General features: G+C 35.9%; 1 protein-coding gene across 1 annotated transcript in view; it reads right to left on the bottom strand.

Moving 5' to 3' along the window:
- Nucleotides 1–12,799, bottom strand: part of ERC2 (ELKS/RAB6-interacting/CAST family member 2) — a 339,531-nt gene that overhangs the window by 133,926 nt on the left and 192,806 nt on the right. Inside the window, exon 13 of the mRNA XM_031046076.2 lies at nucleotides 6,264–6,399. Within this exon, the coding sequence (XP_030901936.2) occupies nucleotides 6,264–6,399 (136 nt within the window). The remainder of the gene's footprint in view (nucleotides 1–6,263; nucleotides 6,400–12,799) is intronic.

Consider the following 12,799-nt stretch of genomic DNA (forward strand, 5'->3'; position numbering starts at 1 on the left):
AGCATTAAAGCCTTCCCATATAGAGAGGTATAGGGTCACCTTCAGATGCATGCTTAAAATAGAATTCAGTTTTAATACAATAACTCATGATTTTAACTTCATAAAAGGTTGCGTTTTCTCACTGCATACGCATTTCAGCACTAATAAATACAAAGCTGTGTGTTTATTCAATGAATTCTCTCCTGCCTTATGTCAGCTACATACACTAACGCCTGTCTGCGTAACAGTCACCATTGTTTCCTCTGTATCTGAACTGATTACACTGCTCTGTTCAGTTTTATTTGCAAGACTTCAGCTCATTCCCTAGCTTCCTCTTTTTATTAATATTATAGTTTCAAAGCTTTTGAGACAATGCAGTAGAAAATACACTGCATTAATAGAAATATAGTTAACTCATTTCAGGTATACCCCTTGTTTAGGCAATGCTTTTCTTTTAAGAGACACAGAAATAACATATGGCAATGGGTGATGTCTTCAGTGTATTTTGTATTTCTGAAACTATTATGGAGATTAAAATTATATGCTGAAACACAGAGTGAAAAATAAAGAAACAAATCCAATTTTCAGGATTCGTGATGACTAGCTGTGAAGAGCTACTTTTAGGGAGTAAGGCATTACAGATATTCACATGGCAAGAATCAGACAGCAGTAATATTAACTCCCCAGTTTTTCTATCTCTTTTCATAGGACTTTCTCCCAGTCATGGTTTATTCATTACCTAAGAGGAAACTTTCAGTCAGTACAAAACAACTGAGAAGCTAGAATTCTTGCCTTGCCTCAGTATGTCCAGTGGCAAGCCAAGGCCAACATGTTGGACTCTGCTTAAAAAGAGACATACTTACACCTGGAAAATAGATGCGTTGTACACAATTTGTTTCACAGGCTTAGAGTACTGATCAAGCTGCCTATATATAATAGGCATATATATATATATATATTATATATATCAATGAGAACTACACATTGTCTCACTCAAAAACTGTTTAGTAAAATATCTCTTTTCATCATCTAGACTTCCACCCAAAGAAAATCCAAGCCACCTAGAAGAGAACTGTGACAAACTCAAGCACTTAAAACATTAGGAGAGTCCAAAACTTTTCCAGCACATAAAACAGAGGAAAAGGTGGAAACACCCAGCAGCTGTGTAGGTCAGAGCAGATTAGGGTACTAAACCTTTTAACTTTGTTTTAAGGCTCATCCCTGCGTGTCTCTTGTGACAAGTAAGCACTGGACATTTTGCATAAAGTTTCCACAGAGAAGTGTTTCTGGACTTAGTACAGATGTGATTCCATAAGGTTTGATTCACCTATTAAATCTGTAATTTACATTTATGAAAGCTATAATAGGACAAAAGTGTACCTTTGATTTGCTTTGAGGCTATGTGATGAGCCATATGGGAATATTACTACATACATGTTCTTTTTTTTACTCTAAAGAAAGGACTTTGTTGTGATACAGCAGGTTTGAAAATCAGGATCAAAACCAAACCCACTCAAGTTTTCAATGTCATGCAAATGTTTTCCTACTCAGTTCTGTGGAGGTAACAGTGTTACTGGAACAAACATGTTCCATACAAGAATCAAGTAAAATGCATCTCAGGAAATAAACATCCCATATCATTTCAATACCCTGCAAAGAGATTTGAGGAATCATGTACAACTTTATAACCTGTCTAACTCTTAGCTCAGCATTTCTCACAAAGGCTTATCTTTATAAGACAGCTGAAAAAAAGGAAGAAAAAAATGAAGTCATGTTAGATACACTATTCTCAACAAATTGCATGATAAAGTGTTCAAGGGCCAGCTCTCCTGCTGTGATGCTTTATGTAATATATTACCATCATGTCTGGCAAGATTTGCACAGCTCTGCCCTTGATTTGTGGAAGGAAAAAAGCAGAAAACCTCACAACTATTCTTCATTCCCAAGAATGAATCTGAACCCTGGCTCCCTGATGTTTCCAATTTTACAGAGATCCAAATAACCCCCCCAAAACCACACCTGAAGCATCACTCACAATTACAGCTGATAGCTCAGGGAGACCAAAGTGAATTCCCTCCCCGGGCATCCCAGGGCCCTCTCCATCCAGCAGCAGCCCTGGAGTGCTCTGAGATGGGGCACCAGAGACCCAAACTTGACCTGTAAGCCCTGATGGTAGGATGTGAGGCAGTTTTGAGAGGCTTTTATCTGAAAAGATAGTGAAAAGTGTCACAAATATACACAATGCTACAAGCCCCAGGAACTATTTCATACTATTGAAGCTCCAAAGAACCTACAGACTTCAAACCTATCAGAAAACAAATGGGCAGCTCAACGGAAAGAGCTTCAGCCCCTGCTTGAACTGCACAAAATGGATGGCACTTCAACTGATTGCTTCAGTTTGCCCTGAACAGCCCATAGACAGTTATACTAGTTTTCATACTACATCTTTTCCAGCACTTGAGACTTGGCTGGAGTGAATGTAATTTGACTAGTGTAATTGCTCTTGAATTCTCTGCTGAGCTTATCACAGCTAGCCAACAAATATAATCATTACATCAGGGCAGAGAATTTTTAGGATATACTTTACCTTAACAGCTCAATACATCATTCATAAATGTAACAAGTACACTATAGACATAAGCACTATGTGTTACAGATGCCTATAAATATTGGATGCTTCTACTAAATATAGTAGAAGGTATTATAAACAGTAACAAGAAAAGTTGGTCAGATCACTCTGTTTTACTAAATTCTGATTTCAATATTTATTGAAATACTAATTAATTTTATTTTTAATTAGCAAATGCATACGTACTCTCAGGAACTTGTTTCCATGTATCTCATGTCTCCCCACAAATACTGCCTCACTTAAATACTTAGATCACTACAGTTACAACTTTTTAGTAACTCGATATATTATTTATAAACAGAAATTTAATATCAAGACTGAACAAATATTCTACTCTGTCAGATTATTCATCTAGTCAACTCTTACATCCCAATTTGAATTCTGTGTATGTTCACATCATGAGAAGAGCTTCAGTTTTTGTTTTGCTTCTTGAGGAAAGTATTGTATCCTTGGGTTGGTAGGAAAGAGAATAAATTTGCCTGTTACATACTGCATGACATGTGTCCTTTTGACCACATGCCTAAATAAGTTCAAATCTAGAACACTCACAAATGTAGCTGCACACTCAGGCTTGCATACTCACACCTGCAGGTGTGTTCCGTTCCTGCACCCAAGCATTTGTGGCTAAATACTACAGCAGTAAACAACTATCTTATGCCAAATACATGAAACAGTTTTATGTGAACACGTACAAAAGCCTCAAATCAAAATCACCCTGAAAGAGCAAGCCATAGAAACCAATCAAAAAGAAACCTCAAGCTCCCGACATGTGAGGCAGGGATATGTTTCCATTCGATGTAGTATAATGAGATTTTATTGGAAGAATTAATTCTGTGATTAGTTTCCAAAAGCAAACCCTAAGGAACTTCCACAGAGAATAACAATGCCTTCATATCAGAAGAACATTAAAGAAAGCCCCAAAAGCTACCACTATGCCATCTTCCTTAATCTTATGAACTAAACAATCATACAAGGATACACACTATGAAGCCCATTTTGGAGAGGAGCCCCTGAAGCAGTGAAATGGTATCTGTCTCCTGTACCTCCTAGACCACCACAACTCTGTATCTTAAATTGCTGTGGAAGGAAGAAGCTGCCAAATACACAGTTCAGCTGCTTTTCTCCATCCCTGTCCATTCACTTTGTTTTCTTAGGTATTTACTTGAACACATAGTAGAGTCAAACTTCTGTTTGCAACTGCATATCTCCAGGTACTATATGACTCAATCTGTAAAGGCAAATAAGCCATTTTCATTTAGGTGGATTTGCTTCCTCTGTGATACATGAAGTGACAGCCAGTCTAAGTCACTAAAAAAGCAAACCGCAATGAGAGAACACATCCAGCCCTGCGAGAACACAATGGTCAATATTAAGAAATGACCCAAATGGCATGGCAATAAATAAGCCAAAGAAATGAGGAAGCATTTTAGACACAGAAAATACAACTAATTATGGCAACAAACTGAAGAGAGCAACAGATTCCGTATTTTGACTATGCCAGAGACAGCAGGGTTAGCTGTACCAGCATGCCAGCCACACAGACAACCAGTTCGTGTAGCTACTGAAGGAAGAGTAGGGAATGCAAAGCACCTACTAATAGGCATAAACAGCTGGGATCCTCTCTTTTTCACTTTCCCAACAGCTCAGCAAGCATAGGATGGGCCACAACACCAACACATACATACATACATTACTGAAAGTAGCATGCTGAAGTACACAATATTTAAATATTAATATTTTTAGGAATAATAACAGAGAAGTAACAGTTTTTACTCAACTAGTTTTCATTAACTGTTCTTAGTATATAAATGCTTCATAGCAAATGAAAAGCACAGAAGAGCTATGCACCAGACAAGGTTTTCTCTTTCTAAATCCAGGCTGTTCAGCCATGCTGCTTCCATTTGGTAAATCCAGTCTCATCACACGACCTGAAAGCTTCTAGTATAGCAGTTCCATCAAAGGCGCAAGGAATGACTTCTGTTCTCTAGTGATCACACTGCTCTGATAGAGCTTTATCTTTTCAGTATTATATTGAAAATCAAATTCATTTACTTTACTGAGGGATGTTAATTTTAAGTAGCTGCTCAACAGTGAATTTTGTTTGATATGTCATATTATCAGACCAAATACTTCATACGGTTTCATTACTATATCTAGTGCAGTGGAATGCAATCAGTATGCAAGGACCAAGGTGATAAACTACACATAGCACTATACAGATGCATAAGTAATGTATCATTTCCTGAACTTGAATCTGACATACAGTTTCACCACCAAAGGCCTGAAGACAGGTGTTGGGCTAATCTCTCCATTTTGCATATAGGAACACATGACAAATACAGTACCATATGAAGCATGTGAGGGTCAAATTTCATCTACTGGAAATTTTCCAGAAACCCATTACATTAACCAGATCAAAGCCAATTTGCACTGTAAATTAGACTTGCCTAGGAACACTGGGGATGGAGACATTGATGATGCTGACAGAAATCTGTACTTCACAGTTTTCATGGTCAGATCTTGAAGAATATTTTAGAAGTCAAGTATCAAACGTGGTCTATGGTCTTCAATACCAATGCCCTAGACCATAATGTATCATTTAACCAGATCAGCTAATTATTTTTCAAATCTCAATGCCTGAACTTAAAAACTTACAAACTGTAAAAATTCTCCTGGAATAAGTTTCAAAACCTATCTTAAATAAAAAAAGAGATATAGGAAAACCTTTTTCTTTTCTGACTGTAAATAAAGTGCTGATGTAGGAGCTGTGCAGTAATGACTGTGAGAGATCTGTCAGATGAGACAGTTATAGCTGTCCCAAGTACTCCTCTATGCTACATCTAAGTACATAAGATAAAAGTGATCTTTGGTAAGGATTCTAAATTTACCATTAATTACCCTGTTAGGCAATCTATGCTCACCCTTTGAACCCACTACATATGCACATAGAGCCTTAAGATCAAATCACACTCCTTAAATGATCTGAGTATGCAACCAGATGATGGTATCCCAGCTGATATAGAATTTCACTTCCAGACAGTGGAATTTAAACTTGAGAGCTACATCTAGAAGAAACACAGAACAGGAAGGGGCTTATGGTTCTCAAATGTTGCATTCAATCTCCACACTGGAAAATCTGGTGGAATTCGTTATACAATTGAATGCACTTGAAAAACTGGTTTCTGTTTTACAGAGATAATCACCTAGATGTCAATGTCTGAGCAAGAAGAAAAAATATAAATAGAACAAAATCACAGTACACTATTATGTGATACTCAAGACATGCTGAAATTCTTAACCAGATTATATTACCTCACTATGGCTTGTAGATATAATGCTGTGAAAAGCACAGAAATAGAATCCAGAAAGGATAATTATCCTTCTGCTTTCTGACTCTTCTCAAAAGAGGCCATAATGACTTACTTGCTTCTAAATGAGCAAAATACAATCCTTATGAGGGCTTCAAATCCTATTGTTTTTTCTCCTCACCATTAAGTAATAAAAATGTCACAGATGCAACTGTAGTCAGTAGAGCATCCCGAGTAGGAAAGGAGAGATCCATCAGCTCTTTGTGGGAAGACATTCATTACACATCCTGGAAGACATACAGTGTGTACTCTGATGGTTTTAAAACCCAACTGAAAAACAAACTCACTTGTAAATGTTGAGCATTGTCAGTCATATTGTCCTCTCGCCTACGAACTTCTTCCAACAACTGTGCATTCTTCTTTTTCTCCATTTGCTGATTGTGCTTCAGATTGGCAACCTTCTTGTTCTGGTCCTTCATATGTCTAAGAATTGCACACACATATGCATTAGTGTTAATGACTGCAATCACTTCTTTCTCTCTACAAATTAACTTGTGACTATAACACAAGACTGATTCTTCAACAGATACAAGTATTCCTACTATCAGATGTAAACAATACAACTTCATCTTGTTTTCAAGACAGCGTATGAAGAAAGCTTTAATACAGGCAGATTATACAAAAATAAAGCAGTTATTCAGGCCTTCAGGATTTTTTCTTTTTTACCACTTGCTCACAAATACCCAATACATGTTTTAAGCACTATGAAGAAAATATATATTGTAACAGAGAGAGATTATCCAACAATCCTTACACACTCGGTGAGTTCAGGACAATTTTAATGGGTGCTCTAAGCAGCATTAATTTCAAAGGAAGCAGAAGGTGAAGGTGATGACTAGTGTATGTCGTGAAATTCTGGTTTGAAAACCTGGACTATAAATACATCTTTTCTGAGGAATAAAGTGAGATGGAGTAGAAGGTCAGGTCATAAATATGCCATGAAGAATAAATGATGCCTTTACAGATAGCTTTGCACATAACAAGAACATTACATTTCTACCTTTTTAAATAATGAGACTTCTTTCTTTCTAAAAACTATTATCAACAAATAGCTTTCTGAGCAACTTCCAGATTTGCTTCTGTTAAGGCTGTATTCCAGCAATAAATAAATAAATAAATTTATTAATTGCTTCAGTGTTTAATTATCTTCTACTGTGGATGTTATTAAGTTACCCAAAGTTTTTCTGATTCTGATACTTAGCATACATCCTTTTAAGAAAGAAGGCAAGATAATTTTGCCTGGCAGGCACTGAAAAAACATCCTTGCTTTCTACCTGCTTGGATTCTGAAATAGTATTTTCCTGACTTTCTCTGACTTTGAGGAATTTGCTTCCTTTTATCTACATAAAAATAAGGTCACGTGCAAATTCCTAATGAGCTTTACTCACTAATCCTATTCTGGCAAATGAAGAGAATATTATTTAATTCCCAAAAGATCACTGAAAATGTCTCTGTTCCTTCCACATCACAATTTTCAGTGGAAAAAAACAAAACCAAAATTGCAGAATACTTTTCTTGCACTGATATTATTATGCTAAAGAAACTAGGTCATGTTATATTTACTCCCATGGCTGATTGCTTTGTCCTGTCACTGAGTTTTTTTCACTACTTATTTATACTGAAAATGAAAATGAATTTATAATCAATAATTGTTACCATGTAATTAAAAATTCTTAGATGACACTTCATTAGAAGTTTATAAGTATGGTACGTAATGGAAAAGCTGATCTATTATCAGTAAAATAGTAACTAGAACTTGCCTAGAAAAAATAAAATTGGGCACAACTAATTTAAATGAAAATCACTGCTTTTTAAAGAGTCTACGTCAACCTAATAGACAATATTTTTAAAGACAAGTATGAATTACCTGTCAAATCCCCAAATTAAAGAATAAATAGTACATTACACAATGATCAGAGGAAACCTGCCTACATGAGACCTACCTCAATAGACCTGGGAGTATAGCACAGATCATGAGTACTTTATCACAGAGGTTTAGGAATCGTTAAGTTTCTTCAAGACTTTTAGAGTGATGCCCTTTGTCTTTCTCAATCAAGTATTCAAATACATAAAAACAGTTGTCTTCCATGTGATATGGGTCCATGTAACATAATCATAAACATTGACCTAATCAGCATATAACTAAAATGAGTATTAGAAAAAATTACATCCAAAACATCATCTATAAATGTGGTATTTGGCAGAAATTTTGGTGGTGTAATATGACTTTGTGCTGTTAAAATATAAAATGGTTTCCAACCTAATGCTGAGTAAATGATAGATTAATTTATATTTAATCTCCGTAAGAAGTTCAATTTCATGCCAACGCTAACTGCTTCTTTCATCACCCTTCCCTCTCACAACTTCCCATTTCAGTTTCTGTCTAATGCCACACTGAAATGTAGAACATGGTAAAGCTGCAAAGGAAAACATCTGGTGCCTGTGATATGCAAAATCTTGACGAGAAGGAAATAAAAGAAAGCTGTATCCCAGCCTCTCTCTTCCACAACTGACTACATGCCTATGGAAATGAAAATGCTACAGTTAAAAATCCTTAGTAGAGTTTTTTAGGCCTGAATTAAAGGTGCAGGAGGAGTTCTTCAGAGGAAATAAATACAAGACCACATTTCCCACTCTTTTTTTGTTTAAAACAGCAAATATAGCAATTATACATCAACACAGTCCATAATCCAGGGTATTTTTTCTAGTATGTTTGCTCTGGTGTTTTTTCACATGGCTCTGTTTCTGAAATGCTTTTGAATAAAATAGAAAATCAGACTAACTAAAAATTATGTACAAGAAATAGAATAATATTTGGGAACAGTACAGAATTGTCACAAAACATCGTATGTCATTACCATATAGGGTATAAAATATCCACAGAGTTTATTAGCTATGCTGGTGCACACAGTTGAGTCTACACTATTCTTTATCATGAGGAATTAGTTTCATGTGTTCTGCTACAGTTTTTCAACTTAAACCTGTAAGACCACTCAGTTCATTAGACAGAAGAAAATAAAATACTACTGTTAAAGATGTACACCTTCAAAATCTGAAGTGTATGCTGTGGGGGTCTGGGCAGTAGAACTGATCTTACCATCACACACTAATCATATTCAGATACTAAAATATATGCAAAAGTATTCTTTGCTTGATAGTCTAACTGCCCCAAAGCACTTAGATGAAATCCACAGCTGATTTTCCACATTGTTTTAGCTCAGGTTGAAGCTGGCTATGTATTCTCTTTTACAGTGAGCTTAAAGAAATGATGTTCTGAGCAATGCCTACATCTGTTTCCCTCAGCATCCAACAACTTTTCCAGTAAAATGGCTTAGACAGCCAACAGAGGAATCAATGAACTGTAGAAGCTCTGCTTTCCAATACTGCTGAAGAACCATCAAACTATAAATGCTAAATTTTAGGTATATAGGAATATCACAGATCCAAACAGGGCAGATGAAGGGAAAAAGACAAAAACTTCTTATACAGCCCTACAGCTTTGTCTTTTATGAAGTCTGAACCAAAGAACCCAGAGATGCTATTTTTTGTTCTATTTATTTATTTTTTGTTGAAACATTTTTGAACTAAACAGACATCAGCATCCTGGATACTGATACCCAGCTCCTCGATTGGCAGAAAGACAAATATCAAAACAGCAGCAGCACTTAGTTCTTGCAGTTATTAATACTTCTAATTGTAATGACTACCTTTACTTCACTTGTGGCTTTCTCTTGTTCATCTGGAACAACGTACAAATTGATCTCAGTTCTAACTACCTTTGATTCCTTCAGCCCAACCTTCTAGGAAAAATATTCACATTTAGTTTCTGCATATATGTGAGTATCTTTCAGATTTCATTTTACAGTGGTGTGTAACCGTTGTCTGAACTCCAATGCTTTCATCTCTGATAGCTATAGAAAAATCACACCATTTCATTAAATTCCCAGGTTTAATTAGCCACCTGGGTACCTTGGCCAAAAAGTTGGTAATGTCAGCCAAAAATAAGTATTACATGCTTAGTATGGCCTTTACCCTATTTCATAAAGACTTTTTTCCCTGCAAAGCATCCAAAAAATGCAGACATGCAAAACACTACCAAGACCAAAACCTGTAACGTTTTGTAAAGCAATATATCTGCAATGATTTTCATCACTTTAAACAGCACCACAATGTGACCAGCTGTCTAAAAGTCAATCAAAAAATTCTCCAGTGTGCTGGGAACCTGCACTCCTCAATAAATAAATACATTTTAAAAAAGCTTACAAAAATGCTTTTAGGCAAAAAAAATAAATACAATTTAGTCAAAACAAGAAACTTCTATAAAATTGGGAAGTCTCAAAAATAGATTTTAAAATTTAATCCAGTCCCCATATTTTATATAATTAAACATCTGCAACTGTTGCTCCAGGCAAACACTGGGGAGAATATCACCATTACTTGAAAACAATTATTTTTAACAGGTAATCTCATTCTCCTTTATAAATAGCCCACACCTTTACAAATAATTCATGCTATAACATTTTACTAGGCACTTTGTATCTCAGTAGCCAGTCATGCAGAAGACCTGATCCCTGTAAATCCTATCCATGTGAATGTCCATTCTAAACCACATTACTTCAGTAAGACTCAGTGGAAACATTCCCAACTGTCTTAAAAATGACAGTACACATAGGTTCCCATCTGATTTATTGTGTCAAGACTAAAACAAAAGCCTAAGGATAACTTTAAAATTCAGATCCAACTCTATTGGAATCCATAAGACAGAATTTCCATTAAGATATGAGCAAAGTTAAGTATCATTTCTGGCATTTTCCTGGAATACAAATGTATTTGCTACTAAAATCTATAAACCTGAAAAACAGACGGGTTAGACTCTAGCAAACTGTAAACATCACAAGACATATTAAGAAGGTTACCCACAGATACTTTCCTGACATTAATATGCAAGGACACAGAGTTTATTCACTGACAACCCTAAGGTTCATTTGTCTGAGGAAAATAGGTATTATCGTGATAAGAAAAGATATAGTTATGACACACTGAAATGTTGATATGACAATTTTAGATTTTATCTTATTCTTAGTCTTTCTTATTTTCTTTTTATTCCCTAATACAATTGTCATAATGATAACAAGTTAAAAAATACCTTAAATGCAAAACCAAAAGCAATCATCCCAACCATTAAGAAATTATTTACTTTGACATAGCCAGCATGTTCAACAGAGCTTGGCTTCAAAAGAAACTTCTACTCTTCCTCCCTTGATGGCAAAAATTATAGTGGGACTGACTTCTTTTAATGGTCAAAAAGCTAGCTAGACTCATAAGTTTGTACATTCTGGTCCAAATCATTCATCTAGCTTTATGCCCTGATAAAAAATGGCATAATGATCATAACCACAGGAAGAAAACAGCTTAAAATTCCTTAATATATAATATCAATATTTTATTTCCTAAGCATTTTGCCTTTTTCCCTGTAAATGATATCTACTGACTGCAAAATTGCAAGCCATCTCACCATTGTATGCAATGATTTTTGTCTGAGAGATCTCCTGACTAGCAAATATGTCATGTCACACAGCAACACAGAATATAACTATTTATTGCTAGTGCATTTGCTAAGAGTGAGAAAAGAATTGGTATGTCCAAAGCTGCAGAGAAGAAAAGTACTCCTCACTGAAGTGTGTCACAGCTGCAGTACCAACAAGCAAGAACAAACGTATAAAGCCGGGCTCTCCCACAAGTGAATCTTCAAAACAGAAAAACATATATATGTTGCAGGGCAGTGTGAAATGCCTCAGTGATGGCCGATCAAAACTGATCCACAACCCACACTAAGTGCATATTCACCACTACATATATACAATACATATATACATATACATATATACAATATACTCCACCCATAAAACAAGCAACACACATGGAATGGAGCCTAACGAAGTCCTAAAGCTATAATCAAGCCATTTACCACTTCTAATGTGCTACACCCCCTCAGAGTAATTATTTCATTCAGGTTTGTCTCTGGTTCTGACAATCAGATAATGAATATCTGTAACTGGGCTAAAAATGGTGCCAAAACTTATAATACTTTTTCTGCACTGCTTCTATTCCATTTGATATCACCATACAATGCACCACAATTCTGACAATACTAGTGGCCAGATACCTGTCTTCCTTAAAGAGGGCATAGTTCATACCGATACATGTGGAACTGAAATATACCATTGGTGTAAATCAGTTCCACTCTCTATTTCAAAGCTATTACACTATTTTAAAAAACATTTCTTCTGCTTCTTTTGATTCTGGGAGTCTCTGCTTTCAATGTGAAAACTAGACAGACCAGCATAAAAATCTCACAGACTAATACAGACCACTATATAGGCACATAAGAGTAAAGTGTTTTCTCCTTTCCTAAGGAAAACAGAACAAAACAAAACATTCCAGACTCAAAAGGGGAAATAAAAGTATTTTTGCCATGTGTGCTCTCATAAAGGCCACATTTTGGAGGACAACTTCATCCACAAATCTCAAAGGACTCCACCTTCTTTGCATGTCTGACTAACCCATATATACCATCCTATAGAAAAAAAACTTTTCAATCCTATCTCAACTTTGCCCTTCTTGCCCTCACTATTCCAAAGCAGAAAAGCTACCAGATCTTATTCCCACTCTTTTCCTTATCCCTACAGAAGTATGTTTCCCCCCCCTCTACTTCCCACTGGAAAGCAGCAGGGGCAAGACTTCAACTGCCTGAACTAACTGCCTTTATAATTGTTTAAACTCCTAAGCTGTGTAACAGCATAACCTACCACCCTACAGCTGA

Source organism: Melopsittacus undulatus, chromosome 9 (assembly GCF_012275295.1).
Source record: "Melopsittacus undulatus isolate bMelUnd1 chromosome 9, bMelUnd1.mat.Z, whole genome shotgun sequence".
NCBI classification, from domain to species: domain Eukaryota; kingdom Metazoa; phylum Chordata; class Aves; order Psittaciformes; family Psittaculidae; genus Melopsittacus; species Melopsittacus undulatus.